This window comes from Gobio gobio (genome assembly GCF_949357685.1).
Source record: "Gobio gobio genome assembly, chromosome: 3".
Taxonomy (NCBI): domain Eukaryota; kingdom Metazoa; phylum Chordata; class Actinopteri; order Cypriniformes; family Gobionidae; genus Gobio; species Gobio gobio.
Window position 1 is genome coordinate 17,801,014 of NC_137099.1, and position 27,439 is coordinate 17,828,452.

Here is a 27,439-nt window from a genome sequence, read left to right on the forward strand (position 1 = left end):
GAACTTTAATGACATCCCATTCTTAATCCTTAGGGTTTAATATGGAGTTGGCCCACCCTTTGCAGCTATAACAGCATGGCGGCGTGCTTTACACCACTGCATCCGACGCTTTGCATTGCACTTGGTGATGTAAGGCTTGGATGCAGCTGCTCAGCCATGGAAACGCATTCTATGAAGCTCTCTACGCACTGTTCTTGAGCTAATCTGAGGACCACACAAAGTTTGGAGGTCAATAGCTACTGACTCTGCAGAAATTTGGCGACTTCTGCACTAATTTTACGACTTCTGCGCTAATTTTACGTGGCCTACCACTTCGTGGCTGAGTTGCGGTTGTTCCCAATTGCTTCCACTTCGTTATAATACCACTAACAGTTGACCGTGGAATATTTAGTAGTGATGAAATTTCACAAATAGACTAATTGCACAGATGGCAATGCTTGAATCACGGTACCTCGCTTGAATTCACTGAGCTCCTGAGAGTGACCCATTCTTTTACAAATGTTAGCAGAAGCAGTCTGCATGCCTAGGTGCTTGATTTTATACACCTTTGGCCATGGAAGTGATTGGAACACCTCAATTCAATGATTTGGAAGGGCGTCCCAATACTTTTGGCAATATAGTGTATTTAGTGTACTGATATTTTGAGACTATCCTGTCTGAGAGCCAAAGGCGGCGTAAGTGAGATCCTTACTAAAGAATAGTGACATTATAGATTTCTTTCTTCATAGCATCTGCAGTAGTCATTTCACAGACCGCTTCAGACCCAAGAGGATTTATAGTACAATCCCCCTGCAGAATCCTGCAGATTAAGTACATTTCTTAATGGCACAATGGTGATGCCAAATGCCTTGCTCCTTACTGTCACTGACCCTGTGATCATCAGCCCTGGGCATTTACCACAATGCCACACCACCTCACCAGGTTGGGTCTGGGACTTAGCTGAGTGTCGGAGCGTACCATTTCCCTCCAGGTGGATTTGAATATGTGGCTTGCACTGCTGTTGCCCCAGTGTATTCATTCCCAGGGTTTCTTGCTCTCCCCCGACGGCCTCCGCTGTGGTCTTCCCCAAACTCCTCCCCAGCTCAGAGGAGCACGCAATGTGCCACAGGTGTCCCTGTAGACCAGCTGTTTGTCACGCTCTCCCTATTATCAGTTTCACATTTTTATCTGACACAAAAGCTTTTTTTAATTGTGTCTACTCTTATACACACATTTGTGAAGCACACTCACATAGACTCAATCCTTAAGCTTTACTCGACACTATAGGGGCTTGGTGCCTCTACATCTAGACAGGCAGGTCTCTCTCTCTCTCTCTCTCTCTCTCTCTCTCTCTCTCTCTCTCTCTCTCTCTCTCTCTCTCTCTCTCTCTCTCTCTCTCTCTCTCTCTCTCTCTCTGGTTCACACATGGTGATATAAATTCAGATTTAGCGATTGAGGCTTTTCTTTCTTCAGTCAACCAATGGACTAGACTATCTCTCAGATGGGGGAAAAGAGACAAACTGTTTGCACTGAAGAGAGAATTCACAGTGGATCAGAGTAGTTAAGTTATTCCAAGTGAATTGTGGGAGGACAGTGGCGCAGAGCATCTGTTATCACCTTATTCAGAGGAGGCACATTAGTAAGAGCCATTGGGAAAAGCAGAACTAGGTTGATTTTATGGGACTATTCCACATTCGAAGTATTAGAGGAATACCTGTGTTTTCTGTGGTTTGGCATCATGGCACACGCAGCAGCACACCTGAAAAAGGCACGGGAACTGGAACAACCCCCGGAGATAAAGGCTCTCGCCAAAGCCAGAGAGAGACGCAAGAGACACAGAGAGAGAGCAGAGCGCAAACGCAAGGTATTAACACTTACGAACCATTAACAACAGCACTTTAACCTCAACTTCATCCATGCAAGCTCAGATACAGCTGACCGGTTGACTTTTGGTCACATTTAGGAGTGCATGCTGCTATGTTTAAATAAATCTGCAAAAACATTATTTAGTTGTCATTCATTATTTATTATATCGGAATGTCAAAATCTTTTCAAAGTATTTTTGGAAGGCAAGCAAGAATGAACACAGACAGCCCTAATAATATATATAAAGTAGTCTGTCTTTTGTGCAAATATATCATCTAGTTGTGTTGTTCTCCATATTTTAATCATTAGCCTATTTATACTTTGTAAATTGTTCATTCTTGTGCGTTTAGTGTTAGAGGAAGTAAAGTAACTTTGATGAGAGTTAATCTCGATAGAATTCACATGCACAGAGGGTTTATGGAGGAAGAGGGTATGATGATGTCATATGTGGAATATTACATAGTGTAAGTCCAGCAATATCGGTGGAATTATAGGTGCTTTGTAAAATTTTGTCCTGCTCTGCCTTAATTGTCATGCATATAAATAATTTAATAATTATTAATAATTCGTATGATCTCTGTTTCTAATGCAAATGTTATAATTCAGCAGCCCCAGTCAGACAACAAATGCATGACTTTTTGTGCAACATCTAATATATATATATATATAAATATATATATATATATATATATATATATATATATATATATATATATATATATATATATAATATATATATATATATATATATATATATATATATATATATATATACAGTATATATATATATTAGGCATGTGCCGGTATCAAATTTTCATGTTGCGATTAATTGCTGAAGCTTTTATCACGGTATACGGTATTATCACGATATTTAAAAAAAGTTGCAAAAAAAGTGTTGTCATACTATAACAGGTTTAAAAACTCTATTATAACAAAAGAACCAAACATTTAAATACAATAAAGCAATACACAAAAATATATAAAGTAAACAAATATTTGAAACAGATTAAAGTGCTAAAGAATTATAAAGAACAATAGGTAACACTTTACAATAATGTCTCGCCAGTTAATGCATTAACATTAACAAAGAGCGAATAGCTACATTTTTACAGAAGTTATTCTTCTTTGATAATGTTAGTTTAAAAAAGCAACTGTTAGTGTAAGCTCAGGTCCATTAAATAATACAGTTACAACTTTTGATTTTAATAATGTGTTATTAAATGCTGAAATGTACATTTAACTAAGATGAATACATGCTTTAGAAGTATTTTTCATTGTCAGTTTGTTAAGGAATGAACTAATGTTAAATAATGGAGCCATATTGTAAAGTGTGTGATTGAACAACAGTCAGAACATATTCAAACAATATCTAGGGCATGTAATTTAAAACTTAAAAAAAAAAAAAAAGTTTGAAAATGACTTTAAGTATTAGGTTATGTGATGACGAGCACCGGATTGTGATTATTGGGGAAACGGCTGTGTTTCTGCTGTTCCATCAGCGCCCTCTGCTGTCTGAAAGTGAATGTGCACTTCAGTGCGTCTTCACGCCTTCCGCCATGTGCTCGGCTCATGAACGGTCTGTTTACATCAGTGCGCGTTCCTCTTTGACGCGTTGTTCATATTAAACGGTTGACGGGTAAAGTATTCTTAAAATACATTCTAAAAATCTGAATAATTCGTAATAAATAATTATTCACGGTATTTTGAAGTGCCCACGATAACAATATTGTGCATGTTCATTATTGCGGTATATCGTATTACCGTTTACCGGCACATGTCTAATATATATATATATATATATATATATATATATATATATATATATTAGGGGTGTAACGGTAGAGGGCTTTCGTGATTTAACGGTTTCCAGAATCATCTGTGAACGCGATCGATCATCTCTTCCTAAAGAATAAACATGATTGAACATCTGAAGGTATGTTGAGGATACATTACAATTTACTGTCACGTATCATATATGGTGTAATCGCTCAATCAGTGTTTCAACGGCGGAAAGACCTCAATAACTGCTTGTAAACTATTATCATGTAGCATCACATTTACCTCAGGCATGCAGTCATTCAGTGTCCACAGAATTCTATACTAGAGAAATCAACTCTTTCACTAAATATATGCACTTTATTAGCCTATATATTCATTATATTCTACTTAACCGGTTAGTGATGTCTTGATTATTTCATGTACAGTATGTTTAAATAAAACTGTCATAAAAATTACAGCCACTGTGTATCAATGATTATATTTCAACAACGAATTGGAGAAAAACTATTTTATAATTAGATTTAGAAGTTATTGCAAAAACTGCCTTATGTGAAGTTTAGCCTAGGCTACATGTTTACATACTATGTTATTTGAGTGTTGATTATTATACCTAAAAATAAATAGCAACTGAATTTAGGCTAATAGTTTGGGCTCTGTTGTTAACCTTTAATATTAATGTGCACGTAAGGGCTCCCTATATAGTTTACAGCAATATCTTCAATAAAATTATAATTTAATTAATTTAAGGACAGACACTTTTTTTTTTTTTTTCAGTAAACCAATACAAATAAATAAAAGCCATTTTGTAAAACTGCTGTATCGAACCCGTACTGAACCGTGACTTCAAAACCGAGGTACGTACCGAACTGTCAGTTTTGTGTTCCGTTACACCCGTATGCATTTATGCCTGTATGCCAAAAGTATTGGGACACCCCTCCAAATCATTAAATTCAGGTGTTCCAATCACTTCCATGGCCACAGGTGTATAAAATCAAGCACCTAGGCATGCAGACTGCTTCTAAACATTTGTGAAAGAATGGGTCACTCTCAGGAGCTCAGTGAATTCAAGGGTGGTACCGTGGTAGGTTGGTTGAGGGGCTGACGGTATACGACGGTATATCGATTTCAGTATCAATTCAGCCTACTGTACATATAAGGAAACATTTAAAGAAATCTAGTGTTTGATCATATCTAAATATTTATTAAAATGCAAAACTGCAATACTTTTTTGAGCAACTAGATTAGATACAACTAGATTGATTAAAGAGCCATAAAGGCACCAGTGTGGGTAATGGCATTACAAATGGAAATTATTATTTTTCGAGCCACAAAATGACTCTAATTTGCCTCTTTGAATAAGAATTCTCTAATTTAACCTTAATTACTAAACTAATTGTAATATAAATAATTGCCACCTGTGCAATAATTCCATTCATTACATTTCCTCACTACTAAATATTGCACGGTCAACTGTTAGTGGTATTATAACAAAGTGGAAGCAATTGGGAACAACAGCAACGCAGCCACGAAGTGGTAGGCCACGTAAAATCACAAAAGTGAGTCAATAGTTACAGACCTCATAACTTCATGTGGCCTTCAGATTAGCTCAAGCACAGTGTGTAGAGAGCTTCATAGAATGGGTTTCCATGGCCGAACAGCTGCATCCAAGCCTTACATCACCAAGTGCAATGCAATGGTGTAAAGCACGCCGCCACAGGACGCTAGAGCTGTCAGACGTGTTCTCTGAAGTGACGAATCACGCTTCTCTTTCTGGCAATCCGATGGACGAGTCTGTGCTTGGCGGTTGCCAGTAGAATGGTACTTGCCTGACTGCATTGTGCTAAGTGTAAAGTATCAAGACATTTTGGACAATTTCATGCTCCCAACTTTGTGGGAATAGTTTGGAGATGGCCCCTTCTCACTGGCAGTGTCATCATTACAATGTTTTCAAATGCCTATTAAACTAGAAATCCTATACGCAGGTTATCATAACTGCGATGCATAAGAACCAGAGCTGAGAATGTTTACATAAAATTACAATTTGCATGTGGCAAACTTTCATGATTATTGTCATTTACATGTATATAGTACAATTTACAATTTTTATCTTTTGTATAATGTTATTTGTATAATATCGCTATTATTTTTAAATGAAAACATAATGGGCCCTATCATACACCTGGTGCAATGTGATGCGAGTTAGCAGTTATCATTTTCACGTCCAGCTCCACGTTGTTTAATTAACAAATGCACTCACAGTCATCCCGTCGCCCATGGGCGTGCTGGTCTGAAAACAAGGTGTGTTCAGCCGCATTGTTGGCGTGTTGCTATTTTGAGGCAACTGAAAACGACTGCACCATTGACTAACAAGTATTTTTTGTGTTATTTAAAGGGCTCGTTAGTAATATGCGCCCATGTGTACACTCTGCTTATTATACATAGCGACGCGCAGCAGCACACAAATATTTTTAAATATTAAAAATAAAAGAATTTCTCTCTGGAGAAGTGTTCAGTCTTTCTGCTTGCAAATTCCGCCATTTAAATAGCGAATGGTGCAAGCGCAACTGGCTTTTAAATGGAATGGGAGATGAGACTCTGATTGGTTTATTGCATGTTACGCCCAAAACATACCCATGACTCATTAAGAGACTAGGTGCAACCCTTTTGGACCATGCGCCTGGCGCACAGACCTTAAACTAGCAAAAGTGGATTTGAACACACCCTATTCGAAGTGCACCTGCGCCATGCGCTTCAGACCATGCGCTCAGATCGTTAAAATAGGGCCCAATGAAATAGTACACTACTGTTAAAATGTTCAGAGGTTATATATTTATTTAATTTAGTTTTTTTGTTCTTTTATTTATCACGGATGTGTTGAATTTACCAAAAGCAAAGACATTTATAATGTTAAAGGCCCACTGAAGTGCCTTGAAACGCGCAGCATTATTCAGTGTTGACGTAATTTCCCCTGAAACGGCTCCAGCTGTTAGCAGCTCCTCCCCTTTTTTGAAACAGCCAATAGCGTTTCGTTAATATCACAGTTTGACTAGAGCCTTTTCTGTTTAATAAAGCCAGAGTTTCCTCCTAATCTCTAACCATTTATCATCATAATCTCCTCCATATCGATTCTGTGCAGAATTCATAGGGGTCCGATATGTTTTGTTGTCTGACTCGCACATATGATCCGCGCTGCGCTCTCGTGTTTCTAGTCAACGGCTCTGTCGAGACTATGCGTGTGCGCTGCGGCGGTGCGCGTGAAACAAGACTTCATTCGCCTCAACTGAAAGCATTACATGTCTGAATCGGTTCCTCTTGCATGTATAGTGCACTATGTGCCATTGACCATGTAGAAAATAGTAAATGTGTGAACAGCTGACCAATTTCAGCCACAGCGTCAGCATCTATTTATAGTGTAGGGGCGGGCGCTTCAGATTCTAGAGACCATTTGATTGGACAGAACATGTGATGAGAAGCTGAAGTCTGCGATGATGTCATCAAAATCAGAGATTAATTTTAACGGAAGTGAGAGACTGCAAGTTTGAATGCTTATATCTCCTTAATGCAAATGTTGTCATTGTTTTAGAACACACCATCTAATTCATAACCTTAAGGCTAAAAAACTTCAAAAAATGATTTAAAATACTATAATGCAACGAATACTGTACATTTCTTCTTCTGTTCATCAACTTTCTATTCAGAACTTTTTCCCCCCACAAAAACATTAAGCTGCACAATTGTTTGCAACATTGATAATAAGAAATGTTTCTTGAGCAGAAAATCAGCATCTTTATGATTTATATGATCATGTGACTGAAGACTGAAGTAATGGATGCTGAAAATTCAGCTTTGCATCAAAGGAATACATTTTTAAATGTATTAAAATAGAAAATTGCTATAAATTGTAATAATAAATAAATACAGCCTCAGTGAGAAATGTAAAAAGAAAAATAAATATATATATTTGACTAATGGGTAGACAAATTATACTGTTTCCTGAGAATTAACCATTGATATAAATATAAAAACTTAAAATACAGATGCCTCCAGTTTCTTTTTATTCTTCATAAAGTCAGCTGTACTTGTACATTTACAGAGTTCACTGCTATATGACCTCTTCTTTACTGTTTAAACTCACTTGTCATTATTGCCCCAGTACTGTAGTAAAACCCAAATGTACATTGGGATAACCCTTTACAGTAAGGTTTCATTAGTTAACATTAGTTAACTGCTTTAGTTAACATGAACTAAGAATTAACAATACTTCTACAGCATTTATTAATCTTAGTTCATGTTAATTTCAACATTTAATAATACATTATTAAAATCAAATGTTGTATTTGTTAGCATTCGTTAATGCGCTGATTAATAAAGGTTAATAAATACTGTAACAAATGTATTGCTCATTGTAAATCCATGTTAGTTAATTCTTTATGTTAACAAATGAGAACTTATTGCAAGTAATGTGTTAACTGGTTAAAGGTAGGGTAGACATCTCATAATTTCAACACTATCTTGCTATTGCTAGCCTCTCTGTAATTGCCTACCTTACCTTTAACTGGGGGCATGGCATTGATCAGGGCAGTCAATGGCAAGTCAATATGTCTGTAGTGGAAGTCTACTTAGTGCTGAATCATAGTTTGATCAATGTTGACCACCTCAGGGCCAGAGATGACCCACAGACACAGATGCCATCACGAACCGATTCACTGTAGGCATTACTATAGCTGTGTAATCTCAGTTTAGTCCTCATGGATGGTGGTGATAAACTGCTTTGCAAGAGCCTTCACTGAATTGAATAGCTGATATTTTTCAAGGATAAGAACCTCTTATAGATTATGCTCCATGATTTACGTAGTCTTGCAAATGTGTTGCATTTTAAACACTATAGATGGTATGACAACCAAGGGTTTTTGTAAATAGCACCCTCTTGCTCCAGCCAAAACTTTTTGACTTCAGTTGACCCAGTGGATGCACATTCCTGGACCTCCTGGACAGGTTTCCCAGCTGGCTCTTCCCCAGCAGGATTGCCCTTTGCTGGGCCTTGCACTGTCTGCCTGAGCCTGGAGGGGTTAAAAATAACCCAGCTCTGGATCCAGGACATGCCGGATATTTGGCCTGATATAGCAATGGGGGACACGTTTACGGCCACAGTTGTCAGTCACAAAGCCAGGCGGGAAGAGAGACAAGACTGGAAAAGAAGAGGAGACAAGAGCCAATACGGAACACAGATTCTTACAGAAGACGCGGGGCAGGGATCAGAGAGAGCACATAAGAGATGATGTTCGGGACCTGAGGAGAAAGATAGACATGAAAGTTTGGGGGATTTTGCATTAGCTGGATAGATGCTCTGATGCTGATAATTGAATGGGCTCCTGGGTACTACCTGCAGACTGAGGATAATGCAAACCTATAAAGCTAAGTGCATGTGAGCAAGATGGAATCAATCTTCCGAGGAGCGATTTGATGTTCAGTGGTTGGTTATCACTGGAAAAAGCACTGCAAGTGCAGAATCTTACGAAAGGTCCAGACGTTGATGTAAAGTGTAGTGCTATTTTTTTGCAAAGCTTTCGGTCTCTCTTTACCATGGGCAATGCGGCAATGTGTAGGGCGTGTGGTTCAGATAAAGGCCTGCGGACCATTGGAAGTGATCCATATCTGGACCGTTACTACAACTTTGAGGCAGATACCATGGTAAGGCGACCGTAATAATATCTAGGTTCAGTAGAGATTTGTTGAGGTGTTGTGTTTGGGATGATGGGGTCGTAAAACAGAACATTCATAACTCAGAATCTTCTCTTATTCTTTTAGTAAACATGGCAATAGCAGTTAAGATCACAATTAGAAAATGTAACTTTTCAGATCTTTACTTAATGGGATTGTTCACCCCAAAATGAAAATGTTATTATTTTTTTTACGTAATTTCCGACCTGTATTACTGTATTTCGTCTGTGGAACATATAAGAAGATATTTTGAGAAATGTCATTTTTTGTCGATGCAATGGAAATCAATGGGCATCAAAACTGTTTGGTTACCAACATTCTCCAAAATATCTTCTTTTGTGTCCCTCAGAAAGTCATGGTTCTTAACTAGCTTAACCAGCAAGACTATTTGGTCAACTAGCATCACCAGAAAGGTCATGCTAATTGACTAGCTTCAACAAGTTTTGGTGTGGCTGGTCTGACCAGCACCAAAACACCAATATCCAACAAAACATGCCAGAAATGCAAGCTAGTTTGTTTCAACTTTGAATGTATTTTTAGATTTTTTTAAGCATTTAATTCATAGCATCTTCTTAATTTAAGTACTTCAGAGAAGGCTTCATTAGTCGTATTATTTATTTTATTTGTTATTGATAAAAATGTTATTTTAGGGATGTATGTTTACGAGTTATCAACAGATTTTTCTTGCCAACCTGAGCCCAAATAGTGGAGCATGTGTGCCGGGAAACTTCATGAACAAATGTATTGTGTCTGTTTCCAATGGTTAAGTTTTATTCAGATCCCACACATGTTAACGTGACCTCTTGACCTCAAAAGGAGCAGAGGGTCATGCCTTGAACATTTCTGTCAATAGCCTGTGATGACCTGACACATTAATGCTTCATGTTCTACATGACCTGAGAGGTACTGATTTATTACCGGAGCTTGGCGCCTATTCTCTTGTCATTTCTACCATTTTAACCAAAATAAAATAAACACCTGAATGCTGGCTTGAACTGATTTAAAAAAAAATGGACTTTAGTCTTATAAAAGAGGTTTCTGGGATTTTAAATCTTTTAATATTTTCATAACAATACTGTCTGCATGTTTTAATACATTTTGTGCAGCTGTTGAAAGGTAAGGTTCTATTGTCCCTGTCTACCTCCTCTGTAGTCTTAATGAACCAGTACATTGAGGATTTTGTGTTTGCACATGCAGATTTTATTGTCACAGTTGTGACTCTTATGTCAAGGCCTTTAAAAGGATTGTAGTACAAACCAGCACATGTTCGCTGATTGATGCCAAATCTGAAATTTGATCGTGGCTTTAAATTTTCCTCTTCGCATGGCAAGACTTTCGGTGTATAACTGTACGCACATTCAGATCTGTGTGTGTGTGGGGGTGTGTGGGTCATGTCAGCTGCCTTCATTCTGTTTTGCTGTCTATATTTAGCAGTCACAGTCAAACGCAATTCTGATAAAAAGAGATACACTGACTGAAATGACAAACTTCACATGCACGCTGAGACAGAAGCACATAGCATAAACTTTTAATGAATCCTGACAAATACTTGTGTTCAAAAGTTTGATTTTTTTTTTTATGTTTTTGAAAAAAAGTATCTTATGCTCGCTCACCCAGGCTGCTTTTATTTTGATAAAAAAATGCAGTACAACTGTAATTATTACAATTTAATATAATGATAATAATATACCATTTATTTGTGTGATGGTAAAGCTGATTTTTTTTTTTTTAAGTTTTACTATCATTACAAATCATTCTAATATGCTGATTTGCTGCTCAGATTTGCTGGATTCGTTGATGAATAGAAAATAATGTAAAAGTCATACTGTCACTTTTGATCAATGTAATGCATCACTGCTGAATAAAAATATAAATTTAAGAAACTTACTGACCCGACACTTTTATATGGTGATGTACATTGTCAGAAGGTCCATCCTGGTTGGAAAAAATCTGATCTCATCCTATTGTTGTTCTTGTTTAATACCTTGTCTCACTTGTAAATATGTCATGATGGAATTAAAATGAGTTGCATTGACTCGATCACTTGAATATTGCATTGTAATTTCTCAGTGTTTTACTAGAGCAGAGCTGATGTTTCCTAATGTTTTTTTTCCCGGTGTGTTGTTTCTACAGTCGGACAGTAACACCAGCTTCCTGAGAGCAGCCAGAGCTGGAAATATTGAAAAGGTGCTGGATTTCCTCAAGAGCGGACAGGACATTTCTACATGCAACCAGGTAACTTTTTATATTAACCAGGATTTCAGCATTACGAAAAAAAAACAAGAAATTAATGCAATGTTTTCTCATCGGTTTCCTCAGCCTCAATTTGTTATTACACACTTTTTTTGCAGGTATAATTTTTCTTAATTTGTCTTTTTGTTTTGTTGAAATACTCTTCACATCCTGAAAGCAATCAATAATAGAAGTGGTCTAAATATTTAAAAATGCACAAGTATCTTCTGTGGAAGTCTCCATCCAAATGCAATGATATGATGTCCTACTTGCCTGTCAACATATATTTCCATACCATATTTCCATACCTTCATCACACATCATCAGCACGTTCCGTACGGCTATGAGTTGTAGACAGACAGTAACCGAGAGCCAAAAACAAAGAGCAGCCACCTTTTAAAGTTCCTCCCAAACCAAAACAACGAGTTCACACCATGTCGTAACCATAATAATATGAGATGGCAACCTGTGACGTTCTACCCGGAACTGTTCATGTCCTCAGACTCAGATTTTTGCATTTCTATGTCAACACTATCAACGCCGAAATTAATCTGCAGCAGTCAGGTGGTCAGCTCTGTAAGTTATGTATATTCATTATTATCATTATAAAGTTATGCGCTTTGAGACATGATGTAACAGACCGTCTCTCCTGACGCTTTGCAGACTCAGCTGTTTTGGAGGTGTGGCTTTGGAGACACTCTGAAGGGAGGGTGGGATCTTATGCTTTCAAAGCTAGCTTGCTATAGAGTGGTGCAGGTATGACATCATTTTGTAGGCCAAAATGTGGAAGCGAGTTAGCATTTTTGCACTTCCGGTTCCCTTATCCCAAAGTCAATGGGATTTTTGAATGGGGTTTTGGCTGAAATAAGGTTTGTGGTGAACACAAGCCCAAAATCTTTCTTGTTTTACATAAATACATCAGTATCACCCCACTCGTAATTTTTTGAAGCTGTTACGTGTCTTGAAAAAGTGGTTAAATGGGACTACAGAGGCAGTAGGGGAGATTAAATGCCATCAAGCCAAACAGGTAAGCTCAGTCTGCTTTTACAGCCTTATTATGCTCATAATTGTGCTCTTATAAACTATTCTAACTCAAACGTTCTGGGAAAATGGTTTGAGACAAAAACTGAAAGAGCTGTCGGAAGTTTAGTGATGGTGATGTTGAAGTTGAGCGTCCGTGGTGTAGTCCGTTTATAGCCTACCTTTAGCTTTTTAATTCTGGTGACTGCATTTAGGCTTCAAAATTCCTAAAAGTTGTGTTCATCTGTGATAATTATCTCGATGGACAAAACGTGCAAGTATCATAAACTTTTGTTGATTACAGAGCTTGTTTTTTGCGATCGTCAAAAAGCCTATGAAAATCCTATTGGGTTTTTATCGAGAGAACGAGTGCGATGCTAACTGCCGTTTGGCCTACAAAGTGATGTCATACCCGCACCACTCTATGGATAGCCTCTCTGAAATTGCCTTCCCTACCTTTAATTCAAATAAGTTCAACATTTGGAAGTTTTGCATACTGTGGCATTTCACACAGTTTTTAGATTATGTATTTATATGAGTATAATCTAATCTGAGATAAAAAAAAATCTGTTGGGTAATGCTGAATTTGAAGGCCTATGTTTTCCTAGAATCAGGTTGCCATAAACTTTTTTCCAGCTTAAGAGACATGTCAACTCTGTGTTAGCTATACACTCTTTAGAAAGTCAGATTGTTCTTTGTAAGGGAAGGATAATCCTGATTATTAAAATGTGCATGCTTTTTAGCACACATTGCATTATGATACTGATTCCTGACAAATGCTGCACTGCCATCAGGACATCATCAGCTAGTTCTCTGCCAGCCTGTTCTTTCTAGTATATCAAAGGCTTTTTACTTATGCGTGTCTCTGGCAGCTGTTCACACTCCCGACCTTCTGTACCTTCTGCACAACCAAACCCTCCCACTGTCACAGCACTGCCGTGTTCAGCCTTTCCTAACAAATTACCCCTGACATAACAATGCACTGATATCACCAAATATATTGAAGGTAAATGGATATTCAATCTTAAGATGTGTGAAGTCAATACGAAACTGGTTTAGCTCGAAATCAAACGTCCTAAAATGCAAACATGCTTGTAAAATCAAACTTTATCCAGACAGATATATGATAAAGTTAACTTTTATCAACAAACAGAGGATACCACATTCAACAAAATACCATTCAACAAGGTTCGGCACAGACATGAACTACAAAATTGTCAACCAATCATCAATCACGGTACTGGTTTTAGCAGGGTGCGCCATATAAATATGATGCAAATGTAGTACTTAGTGTTGAGGTCACTATACTAGCAAACAAATACCCTGGAACCATGAACAACCTGGGGAAGAAAGAGAAAGTACCTTAATGTTACACTAACATTAGTTTAACAAGACTGTAGAATAAATGTAGAAGGCATGTTTCATTAAGTTTGACAGTCCAAATTGAATTGCATATCTGCTAATTTATGATATAAAGTAAAAGCTTGAAAAAGTGTGATTATGCTGTCTTTGTCTATTTTGTGTCTATCCTATGGAAGCTTGTTTCCACCACAGAATAAAAAATTAAAAAGGTAATTGCAATTTTTTTTTTCTCGCAATTGTGAGTTTACATCTGAAAGCTGGAGGAATTTTGAGATATAAAATCAGAATTGCGCGGTATAAAGTCACAGAAAGTCAGAATTGCGAGTTTATATCTTGAAATTCTGACGTTATATCTCACAATTTTGACTTTATAACACAATTCTGAGATAAAAAGTATTTTTTTCCTCAGAATTGGACTTTATAACTCACAATTGCAAGTTTATATCTCACAATTCTGACTTCTTTTCTCAGAATTGTGAGATATAAACGTGCAATTGCATGTTATAAAATCATAATTGTGAGATATAAACATATAATTGCAAGTTTATATCATGCAATTCTGACTATATAACTCGCAAATGCGACTATTTCACGCAATTCTGACTTTATAACTCACAATTGCGACTTTATTTCACGCAATTCTGACTTTATAACTCACAATTGCGAGATTTAAACAAAAAAATTGCAATTATCTTTTTAAATGTTTGATTCTGTGGTGGAAACAAGCTTCCATATTATCCAATGCAATTAATGCCATTAAAAATTAATAGTATAAAATGTGACTCGAGTATCAAAATATGTTTTGCAATTTAATATAGCCAAAAAAGTATTAATGGAAGAAATGGTGACAGGTCTAATTAATCTAATTTTATTCAAATTTTCAATTAAAATGGACTGAAATGACATCAGAGACAAATGTCATAGGGTTGATGTGACCCCTTTATTACAATGTATAATAGTTTTTACCATGACATGTATCCATTATGATCATCTGGAGTCGCCAGTAATGAGCATGTCAGCACAACAATGGACAGGCATTTCATGTTGTTTTCTCTAAAATCCACTCTTCTAATCCTCGCTGAGTAATATTGCAATATAATCTGCCTATGTTTTGTTTTTTTTTTATTTCCACTCTTTCACCCGAATCCCTCTCTCTCCGGATGAAAAAACTCCTCCAGCTTTCATTATCCAAATAAATGAGATTAGAGTCTAGTTAATTCTCTCTGCTCTTACTGACGTGTCTGAATGTTAGCCACACTGTGTTACACAAGAGCTGTCATGATTTACCCATCAAACACGGAATGAGGTGCATTAGTAAATTAAGACAGGTGGTGATGTTTGAATAAGGGGAGTGCTTATTTACAGCTCGAGAAAAAGAGATTAAACACTGAAATTCCACGTTTAACACATAAGCTTGATTTATTAATAACATAAGTACTTTGACATGATATAATGAATATTACATATTTCACAGTGGCTAAAATTCGCAAAACAATATTTTTCTGATCATTGCACTGAAATAGAAAAAAGGCTGTTTAGCCATAGTAAAATCTGTAATCATTATTTCAGGGATTTTCAAACCGGGGTCTGAAATGAAAATGAAAAGTTCAGATGAAATGAAATAAAATAAAATAATGAAATTAAATTAAATTAAATAATGAAATGAAATGAAGAAATTCTGAAGTAATGAAAAGAAATGTTGAAATTCTGAAATGGAATAATGAAATTAAATTATTAACTTAAACTATGAAATGAAATGATAAAATAATTAAATGAAATAATGAACAAACAAAACAAAAAATACAAAACAAAATTAAACAAAACACAAAACGATCTATAAAATGTATACGAGTGATCTATTAGTGTAGACTCGAGTATAAACATCTATCATTTTCACTAATAGAAAAATGTATTAATCATGTCTCTCTCTGCACTTAGAACGGACTCAATGCGCTCCATCTAGCAGCCAAAGAGGGTCATGTGGGGCTGGTGGAGGAACTTCTGGAGAGGGGTGCAATCGTCGACTCTTCAACCAAGGTTAAGCACACATAAACACACACAAATTGGAGAGAGGGTTATGTGATTCCCAAATGGCTAGAGAGAGTAAATCTGATGGAATGCCAGTCATCCAGCACTGTGATATGATGAGTACAGTTGGACTCTGTTGACTCCTGTCATCTGACACACAGGGCCAAACTCACCCACACAAGCCAGGCACTATAAACAAATGACCAGCAATCACACAGACTGCAGAGAGCTCTACTGCAACGACAAAAGCTTTGGAGACTTTGTGTTGGGCAGAAATGTGATTGTTTTAGTGGTTTGCACACCATTCGTTTTATTATGGACTGGATTCATAAAAGTCCTTTTTGCCTGATAAGATTTCTGCAATTTCATCCAAGCAGTGAGGGAATCAGGTCAAATGTCTCCTACAGTCCCCATTGGCAAATATCTTTTGTTGTTTCAAGCATAAACTTCTGTTAGATTTGTGAATGAAAAAGATAAAAAAAATCATTTTAGGGTTAAAGCTACACTGTGTAACTTTTTTAGTTTATTCTTAGCTAAAAACACTTAATTCTTTCAAAAATATATGTGCTCAATAATGTATATTTAATAGTAAATAATAATAATAAATCTTTATTTTCTATAGCGCCTTTAAATGTACATCTCAAAGCGCTTTACAGAAACAAACAAAACATAGTACACAAAAATAGAAATAAACAAAAAAGAAAAATGATTAAAAAAGAAGAATGTTAAATCAAAAACAATTAAAAACTATATAAAATTAATACAAACGTTCAATAAAAAGCTACCCTAAATTTTTTTTTACTTCTTTCAAGTAATAAAGTATTCTCGTAAGTTTATAATATGCCATTGAAAATACATACAGGTGAGGGGTTCGAATGCCGGTCGCCATTTTGCCCCTCCATCTTGAAAGTACATTAGCCAAAGAAGGACATACCCGTAAATTCAAGCTTCGCCTTTCGCGTTTTAACACTCGATGGCACCGTGTCGAATGTGGACGAGGTCGAAGTAGAAGCCATGTTAATCTTGGACTAAATCGGCCACCGTAGGAGTTAAAACGAAATCGGAATTGAGAGGAACAGAAACTAATATTCACTGGATGGTCATACACCTTTTCACTGCTAGATGGGGGAAAATATCACACAGTGTAGCTTTAAGAAAAATTAGATATCGCTTCAAAGCAGCTTTACAAGAAAATGCTTGGTTCTACATTACAATTTAGAGTGACACAGGAGCTAAACCGTTTAGCGCCTTATAGGTCAGTAACAATACTTTGCAATTGATACAGAACTTAAAGGCTCATTATGTAAGATTTTTGGATAAAATCCAAAACCACTAGAGCCATGTTATATATTTTGTTGACTTGTGTACTTACATTATGCCAAATGTTTCCGAGAATGTTTAAATCCAGAGAAATAAGCAATTTGAACCAGGACACGGACCGTGTCCATGCGTCGCCTATCAATGACATCATACGCGCGTTACCCTCGATTACTGGTAGATTTCCGGAAACCATGGAAACACCAAAGATGCTTTATTATATTAAGTGTTTTATTAGACAGGTGAGCAACTGTTTGGATACATTCATCGACAGAAAACTAATCATTGTTATATAGCTCAACACAGTTAGTCTTATTGTTTAAATCTCGTTTTCATGATTTACCGCAAATACCATGCTTTACCATACCTAATATCGATCTAGCTTACTGCAGTGTGCAACAAGTGCCTCATAGTAGCCGCCGAGCGAATGTAAAACACACTTTAAAAACACTCAAATAATGTATCTACTATGATAAAACAGCGCTGCGTTACCCCATATACGCATGACCGGAAGAAGTGGACGTTAGGGATGGGCATATCGATATGAAGTATTGATATATCGATACTGATGTGAGCATCGAAAAGTATCGGTACTCAAATAAAAATATTGATACTGAGAGTTTTTTTTTTTTTTTTTTTTTTTTTTGTTTAAAAAGATTATTTAATGCATACTATACAAATAAACTACTTTACTGAATAGTTGTGTAGTATACAATTATTTCCCTGCTCATCTGAACGCACGCAAATGCTGTAAGACAGAACCAATCAATCACAGAGAGAGTGTTCGCTCACTGATGACACTGTATTCAAACAGAGCTGCGTTTCCCAAAACTTTCATAAGAAACCATTGATGCCTTTGGAAACGCAACCCAGAACAATACTCATCAGAAGACAGAAAACATATGCTTGAGTTATTTCACAATAAACACATTTTTTAAATTGTAGCCTACATAGTGAATTACACTCTTTAAATGTAATGTTAAAAGCTGATATTGATAATGTTCTATTCTGTAACTAATGTTAATACAAATCATGTCAGAATAAAAAGGTTGCATTTTATGCGTGCAACGTCCTGTCACTGGCAGTCCCTTGTGAAAATGAACCATGGTTTATTTTTTACTACAGTGACCGTAGTTCAACTATTTGTAGATTTCCATGGTTACCACTACAAGTTAAAATCTAATACGCTGCAATTAAGGCATATTGAATGTTCAAATACCTTTCAAATATAATGTTAAGTGGGTATCTTTACCCATTTTACTCTTAGTAATTTTAATAATTGAATACATTTAATAATTAAAAAGTTCAGTTAGAAGTATCGTATCGGTATCGATATCGGTGATACTGGCCTTGAAAGTATCGGTATCGTATTGAAAACAAACTAAGTGGTCTCGCCAATCCCTAGTGGACGCGGTCGTCTGCAGCATAATAAAAGCTCCGCCAAATCAAGGTGTCGAAAACTACGCCTTTGTTTTGAATAAACGACCTCTAGCGGGAAAAAAAATTACATATTTTGACTTTAATAGGTAAACAGTGTATAGATGATAAAATGGGTGTTATATCATCATATTTTCTTGACCTAGTAAGAACTCAGCAGCATTTTGGACTAATTGTTTATTGAGTTTTCAGGACAATCAGCTAGTAATGCATTACAGTAATCTAGTCTAGAGGCCATGAATGCATGAACCTACTTTTCTGCACCAGAAACAGATAGCATGTTCTGTAGTTTAGCAATGTTTCTGAGGTGGAAGAAGGCGGTTTTTGTAACATATGAAAAAATGGTTTTCGAAAGACAAGTTGCTGTCTAATATAAAACCCAGGTCTTTAACGGTAGAGGGTGAAGGAACAGTACATCCTTCTAAATGCAAATTGTATTCTAAGAGATTCTGTATGCAGGTTTGGTCCAACAAGTAATACCTCAGTCTTATCTGAAGAAAATGACAGGTCATCCAATATTTTATATCTTTAACACACTCTGTGAATCACACTCTTGGATAATTTAGAGATTTCATCTGGTCATGATGAAATATATAACCGAGTATTATCGGCATAACAGAGAAAACTAACAAAGTAAAAGTATGTTGTTTAGATACAGTATCTTGTTAGTACACAAGTACGAACATACTCATACACAAATAAGTCCACAATTGATATGTATCTCCCTTTCCTCTTCAGAAAGGGAACACTGCATTACACATTGCTTGTCTGGCTGGGCAGAAAGAAGTTGCGAAGTTGTTGGTGAAAAGAGGAGCAGATGTAAACTCCCAATCACAGGTGAGAAAAGTATACAATTAAATAATACTGTAATTAATTGAATTGAATAATTTAGTATTATTTAATAGATTGTTATACTATTAAGCTTTACAGTACCTGTATGTTATTACAGAATGGCTTCACTCCACTTTATATGGCTGCTCAAGAGAATCACCTGGATGTTGTGCGATATCTTCTGGAGAATGGTGGAAACCAGAGCACGGCCACAGAGGTTTGGGATTGCGAGGGTTATGTGTGTTTCCATTCTTTCCAACATGCTCATACACCTGTATATGTGTCTCTTAAAGAGGACCTATAATGCTTTTTTACATTTTCAACTTTCATTAGTGTGTAATGTGGCTGTTTAAGCTTGAAAGAAGTCTGTAAAGTCACAAAGCACTTCAAAGCGAGTTATTTCCTTTATCAGTAAGCACTGTTTCTGAACTCACTGAAACGCCTCGATTATAGTTTTGAGTTTTGAGTTACAATATCCCTCATTTAAATAATTCACACCCAAGTTATACACAAAAAAAGTAGGCCAGGTTGAGTTGCATTAATAGTGTGTTGGAACTCGCAGTTATGGTAAGTGGCCGTGACATTTCCGAAACACGCTCAAAACAGTTGACCAATCTCAACACACTGGTCCAGCTGACCAATCAGAGCACATTGTACTTTTCGGAAGGAGGGGCATCATAGAAACTGGAACTAAACAGAGCATTACTGACAGATTAGGAAGAGAGGTGTTGCAGCAAAGTAAAAACATTCAAGCATTAAAAACTATTCTAGTAGTCCCCAAAAAACTAAATCAGTACTTTGTAAAAAAGGCATAATAGGTCTTATTAAAAGAGGAGAGCGTTTACAGATTTTCATAGACTGTGATTTTGATGACTTGCTTCTTTGACTACATAGAAGATATTGTTTATCAAACGTGCAAGGTGTAAAGACTAAAATTGGATGGAAGTAAAATCTCAATCTTGAATGATTTTAAATCATATTCATCCCTGCTATAAAATCCAGCTAATAGCTTCAGATGGTTTATGGTTTCTTACCTGTTCTTTTGCTGGTTCAAGCTGGTCTAGGTGGCTGACCCAGTTGGCTCTGTTTGTTAATCTCTTTCTATCTGTTCTCTTCATTTCTAGGACGGCTTCACTCCTCTGGCCATTGCTCTGCAGCAGGGTCATAATCAGGTGGTCTCTCTGCTCCTGGAACATGACACGAAAGGTAAAGTCCGCCTGCCTGCACTCCACATCGCTGCCCGCAAGGATGACACCAAGTCTGCTGCTTTGCTGCTCCAGAACGACCATAATGCTGATGTCCAGTCCAAGGTAAGAGAGTAAAGGAATGGGGATTTCATGTTCATACTTTTTTAAAGATGGAACTATAGTAATAATATGTTTTTGGATGTATATAGGGTGAATTCAGGTTGATTGGGACACCCAGTCATCTCAATGGCAAAAAGTGTCCCAATCAACCTGAATTCACAATACCATGGTTTTGTGGATGTTCATCATGATAATATTTAGACATGGTGTTAGAGGTCTTTCAATCCAACAGGATTTTTCAATCCCGCTCCGCAAGATTTTGTACCAAAAATAAGTTATATTTTATCCCACTCCCACCCAAAACTTTCACATTTTGTCCCATTCCCGCCCACAAAAGCCATAGGAAGAGGGCTATGCGGATTTTCAGTCCTGGTTCGGTTAGATTCTGTCTCGTTCCGTGTCTATTTTTTTTTTTTCAATTTCCACACACACTACCCTTCAGATCTCCAGCGACAGACTTCTGCTTGCTGTTATTATTAGATAATTATATTTTATGGTAGTCCACGAGTCATTTCTTTCTCCCACTTCTCGTGCACTTATCACTCCCGCATCCACACTCAGCAATTCAAAACTTGTCCCGTGCCGCACACTGTTGCGTTGGGTCCTGCGGATTGCAGACCTCTACACGGTGTCATGATAGTATTGTGTTTGGCATAGTAATGGTGTTTTTTCATATGGTACATGTTCAGTATCACTGTACCATGGTGTTCAAGGCTTAAGCCTAGTTTCAGGCTAAAATGCATTATTGAGCTGTTTTAACTGAAAGCAACTATGTCAGTGTCATTGTTTTGTCTCAAGATGCACACCAGTAATGTTTTTTTTTCTAAGGCACGCTTATAAAAGCTACTTAAATGTCCTAATTAAAGGAGTGGTTCACTTTAAAATGAAAATTACTCCATGATTTACTCAACCTCAAGCCATCCTAGGTGGATAATTTAATAATATAATAATAATTTGTATAGCGCTTTTCTAGGCACTCAAAGCGCTTTACATAGAAGGGGGGAATCTCCTCAACCACCACCAATGTGCAGCATCCACCTGGATGATGCGACGGCAGCCATATTGCGCCAGAATGCCCACCACACACACCAGCTGATTGGTGGAGAGGACACAGAGTGATGAAGCCAATCATATATATGGGGATGATTAGGAGGGCCAATTGGCAAATTTGGCCAGGATGCCAGGGTTACACCCCTACTCTTTATCGAAGGACATCCTGGGAGTTTGAATGACCACAGAGAGTCAGGACCTCGGTTTAACGTCTCATCCGAAGGACGGTGCTTGTTACAGTATAGTGTCCCATCACTATACTGGGGCGTTAGGACCCACACAGATCACAGGGTGAGCGCCCCCTGCTGGCCTCACTAACACTTCTACCAGCAGCAACCTGGTTTTCCCATTTGGTCTCCCATCCAGGTACTGACCAGGCTCAGCCCTGCTTAGCTTCAGTGGGAAACCAGTCTTTGGCTACAGGGTGATATGGCTGCTGGATATGACTTTCTTATTTCTGATGAAAACAATCAGAGTTATATCAATAAATATCCTGGTACTTCCATGCTTTATAATGACAGTGACTGGGTCCATTGAGTTTGAAGCTCAAAAAAGCACATCCATCCATAATAAATGTACTCTATGGCTCCGGGGGTTAATTAAGGCCTTCTGAAGCGAATTGTATAAATATACATTTTTAAAACTTTATAAAGTAAAATATCTGGCTTCCGGCAGACCGCCTTCCGTATTCAACTTATGAAAAACGCGTAGCGAAAGCGCTTTGAACTGCAAGAGGTATGACACTTTCTGCGGATGGATGGATGTGCTTTTTTGAGCTTCAAACTCAAAGGACCCCGTCACTGCCATTTATAAAGCTTGGAAACATCAGGATATTTCTTAATATAACTCCGGTATAACACCGATTGTGTTCATCAGAAAGAAGAAAGTCATATACACCTAGGATGATTTGAGGGTGAGTAAATCATGGAGTAAATTTCATTTTAAAGTGAACTACTCCTTTAAAGGCCTAATCCTGGCTTAATGTAAGCCCTCTCTGTGAAACCAGGCCTTAGAGAACTGTGTAAAATACCATGGTGTATCAATATGGCAAACATATTGTTATAATGTCAGTGTACTATTGCAGTACATTTTAAAATGATTGTAAAAGGATTTATTTATTAATTCATTAGTCTTGTCACTTAAACACTGCAGATATTTTCAGTGAGGTTCTTTAAGGAGCTATCGAGGTTTATATTAGAACACTTGTTTGGCTTTTTTTCCTTCACTGAATTATAGTCATGCTTTTTGATTTGCTCCTTTTAAGTTAAATTTCCAAAAAAAAAGCCATATTAATCAAAATGCCATGTTTTTTTCCTCAGATGATGGTCAACAGGACTACAGAGGTATTAAGACTCTCAGCAGAATCCTGCATTCTTCTTGACTCTTGTAAAGCCTAATGTGCTACTTGACATTGAATATTTCTTTTACAGTGCATGGGAAGAGTAGTCCTTGTCGGACTTGTCTTGTCCTTTTAAATGTAGTGCATGACACATTGTTGTTTTTATTTTAGTGCCGTTTTCTCAAAATGTATGGGTGTTTCTTGCTCATCAACATGTTTTATGCTCTGTTTTGAGCAGGAAATAGGGGTTTGTTATGTTATTCAATACCACTTATGATTTTACTAACAGACTGAACAGTTGAACTCTTAATGTGCATGTGAACTCATGCTGTCACTCTCACTGTCTGTGTAGAAGTCTCTCGGTCACATTTTGCTGCACCTTTTTGTTAATGCTGTTTTTTAAATTGCACCATGTCTGTCAGAATGGAAAGGTAAGAAAAAATAACACTATCTAACAAACTCAGTAAGACAGACAATGCCAATTTCCTATCTATACATTCATCTTTAGCAATATGTAGTGAGTAGTTGCTGAATAACGTTTGTATGTTAAGATACTTTGTTCATCATCTTTTTTTGTTCCTTTCATCGTCACTGAGAAACTTCTCATCTCTCTCATATGACACTGGGAATGTGCTTGTATATTATAACTTAAAATCTAATCATTCTGTTTCTTATTGCATCAAAGTTTTTACTTTTCCTTCACTCTAGTGCATGGTTGGATCCATTGGTAGCAGATGAGAATCCAGACACTTCTTTTATTTTACCATTCTTTTCTTTCTTTTAAGTTGTTACACAAATGTGATGATTCGTTGGAATGCTGCATGGTAGATCATGGATGATGGATGTTTTAAATTAGTTGGAAGATTAGAACTAGCATATTTGCCTTCATTCTGTTTTCCTCTTCCCCTTGCTCTGTCCCTTCTTGTATCCCAATACTATTCCATCCTCTAACAGAGTGGCTTCACTCCTCTGCATATTGCTGCTCACTACGGTAATGTTAATGTGGCCACGCTGCTGCTCAACAGAGGGGCTGCTGTAGACTTCACAGCCAGGGTATGATCATATACTGCTAAAGCATAAAAGAAATTATATTGTCTATTATAGCATACAGTATTTCTACTCCTCATTTAAATAACATATATTACTCAATGTACTAGGATTTGGGATGCACTGTTTACAATTAGGCAAATTATTATATACGTCTTCTAAATCCATGCAATAGCTTTCTGTAAGGAATGGACTGATATTTAAGTTATTCACTGAAATCACACAATTATAATTTTTTGGGTAAACTATCCTACAGGGAAAATTTTGATATCCATATCACGGTTAGTTGAATCACTTTTTCCCCCCAAGTATGAACACATAATCTATTCTAAAAAATGTACTGTTTTGTTTAGAATGGTATAACCCCTCTCCATGTGGCCTCCAAACGAGGAAATACCAACATGATCGATCTGCTGCTAGATAGGGGGTCTCAGATTGATGCCAAGACCAGGGTGAGTATCAATAGCACCATCAAAATACTGTAAAGCAAGCGCCCTCTACCTGTACTGTTAACAGCAGTTCAGAGAAACAATTATTCAATGTACTTCAATATATGAAATGAATAGCATTTTGTCAGCAATGCATTGTGATTGCTGATTCAGACTGTTTAAGATATATATTTATATCTATTTTTTTTTTTTGTTAGCAGCGAGTGGATTTGTGCAAGTTGTTTTAATAATACATTGTGTATGTACATTTATATGTGTGTGTTTTTATATATGACTGTTTTTGTTTTCTCTATGTTGAACAGGATGGGCTAACACCACTGCACTGTGCAGCCAGAAGTGGACATGACCCTGCAGTGGAAATACTGCTTGAAAAAGGAGCTCCCATACTGGCACGGACCAAGGTACATAGAACCACACATTTCTAAGTGCTTCCTAAAAACTGCTGCTTATGCATAAACACACACACACACACACACGGTTTCCATGTTTTATGGGGACTTTCTATAGACATAATGATTTTTTATACTGTACAAACTGTATCATCTATCACCCTACACTAAACCTACCCATCACAGAAAACGTTCTGCATTTTTACATTTTCAAAAAACATCACTTAGTTTGATTTATAAGTCCCGATAATGTAGGGTTTACCTGGACAAACACAAACTGTAACTCTAAACACAACACAACCCTCACAGAAAACTTTTTACATAAAAAAACAACAACAAAATAACATAATTTAGTATGATTTATATGCAGATCAAAAAATTCTGCAATTACTATCCTTGTGGGGACATTTTAGCTTGGAATACATTGAAAATACACTATTGATCAGAAGATTGTTTTAAATAATTTTGAAAGAAGTCTCTTATGCACACCAAGGCTGCATTTATTATATATATATATTTTTAATAAAATGCAGTAAAAACAGTAGTGTTGTAAAATATTATTGCAATTTAAAATAACTTCTATTTTAATATATTTTAAAATGGCATTACTCTAGTCTTCAGTGTAATGTGAATCTTTAGAATAAGCTAATTTGGTGCTCAAGTAACATTTCTTGCTAAATTATTTTTAATGTTTTGTGCAAACCGTGATATATTTTTGCAGGATTTATTGATGGATAGAATGGTCAAAACCGTATTAATTTAAAACAGAATTTTTTGTAACATATTATGTCTTTACTGTCACTTTTGATTAATGCATCCTTGCTTGATAAAAGTAATAATTTCCTTTAAAAAACTTTTGAACAGTAGCGTACATGAATATGGTAATCATATAATACAATGGTATCACCGTCTCATAGTATCACTCCTCCATGGTACCACCACAACACTTTTTGATATGCGGCTGATCTGTTTTTTTTACCTCTCTCTCTGTATTTCACCACACACAGAACGGACTGTCCCCGCTGCACATGTCTGCTCAGGGTGATCACGTCGAGTGTGTGAAACACCTGCTGCAACACAAGGCACCGGTTGATGATGTAACACTGGACTACCTGACCGCCCTTCATGTTGCTGCCCACTGTGGTCACTACAGAGTCACAAAATTACTGCTGGATAAGAAAGCAAATCCTAATGCTAGAGCACTGGTAATTCTTTGTCTTTGAAAGATGGTAAAATTAATGTGCTAATCAGCATTAGTAGTTTCCATCCACTTATTTTTAATGCAATTTTTGCTTTATCACATAAAAAAGAAACAAAGTAAAAAAAATGCCAAGATGTGTGTAAATAAAACAAAAAGTGCATAAAATACTTATGCACTCATAAGTTTTTATCCGTTAAGAAAACATGCGCGTAAAATACAATGGAAACACATTTACAGAATAAATCCCTCGATTCCCATTAAAAAAACTCATGTAACTTTAACTCAGCAGAGGATGTGATTAGATAACTGGACTAACCAGTGGACCAATTTCATTGCTCAGCATTTCAAATATTAGTTTGGTCAAATCTGGAAATGGTTAGGTATAATTACCTTCCGGAATTGTCTCACACAATTGCATTCCCAAACACAAATATCCGTCACAGAACACAAGATAACATGATAGTGTTTATCAAGTGTTGCCTGCATGCTCTGAGGCCAATTAAATTGGAGAATTGATAACAGTGGCTTCCACAATTGAAGCAACTTCCTTTTTATTACAGATATTTTGCGGCAGTTTCCCAGGAAGTGGCAATTGTTTCTTAAACATAGAAATGGTGCTTTACACGCAAATGTTGGTTACACTTTATTTTGATTTCACTTTAGACATTCTACTAACTATCATTTGGAACCTAACTATAGTTAGTACCAATTCTACTAACTAAAAGTTGGTATCCAAATGTGTTACCCAAATGTAGTGTTGTAGTACTCGAGACTGGTCCTGAGACAATGTTTTGAATGTCTCAGTCTGTCTCTGACTTGACCGCACCCGGTTTTGTCTCAGACTGGTCTCAGAGACTCAGACTAAAAGGACTCTGGATTTTATTTCAAGACCAGTCAAGACCTCCACTGCAGGGATATCACTACATTGCTGGTGCATTGTCTTATTTATTTGTTAGAATCATTAATGCGATTTCCAATAAGCTTCAAAAACAATAAATAATTTTATATTAACCTTTATTTAACCAGGCAATTTACTTGTTACTTCATTTATTTCTAATTAGATTTGTTTTTGTTATGCTTGTGCT

At 36.6% G+C, this 27,439-nt stretch overlaps 1 protein-coding gene across 1 annotated transcript in view; it reads left to right on the forward strand.

Annotated features, from left to right (window-relative positions):
- Positions 1 to 9,207: 9,207 nt before the first annotated feature.
- Positions 9,208 to 27,439, forward strand: part of ank2a (ankyrin 2a, neuronal) — a gene marked incomplete at its 5' end in the record, with an annotated part of 69,781 nt that continues 51,549 nt past the window's right edge. The window contains 11 exons of the mRNA XM_079812628.1: positions 9,208 to 9,315; positions 11,479 to 11,580; positions 15,898 to 15,996; positions 19,480 to 19,578; positions 19,691 to 19,789; positions 20,697 to 20,882; positions 23,249 to 23,272; positions 24,223 to 24,321; positions 24,669 to 24,767; positions 25,067 to 25,165; positions 26,161 to 26,358. Of these exons, the coding sequence (XP_079668754.1) occupies positions 9,208 to 9,315; positions 11,479 to 11,580; positions 15,898 to 15,996; positions 19,480 to 19,578; positions 19,691 to 19,789; positions 20,697 to 20,882; positions 23,249 to 23,272; positions 24,223 to 24,321; positions 24,669 to 24,767; positions 25,067 to 25,165; positions 26,161 to 26,358 (1,212 nt within the window). The remainder of the gene's footprint in view (positions 9,316 to 11,478; positions 11,581 to 15,897; positions 15,997 to 19,479; positions 19,579 to 19,690; positions 19,790 to 20,696; positions 20,883 to 23,248; positions 23,273 to 24,222; positions 24,322 to 24,668; positions 24,768 to 25,066; positions 25,166 to 26,160; positions 26,359 to 27,439) is intronic.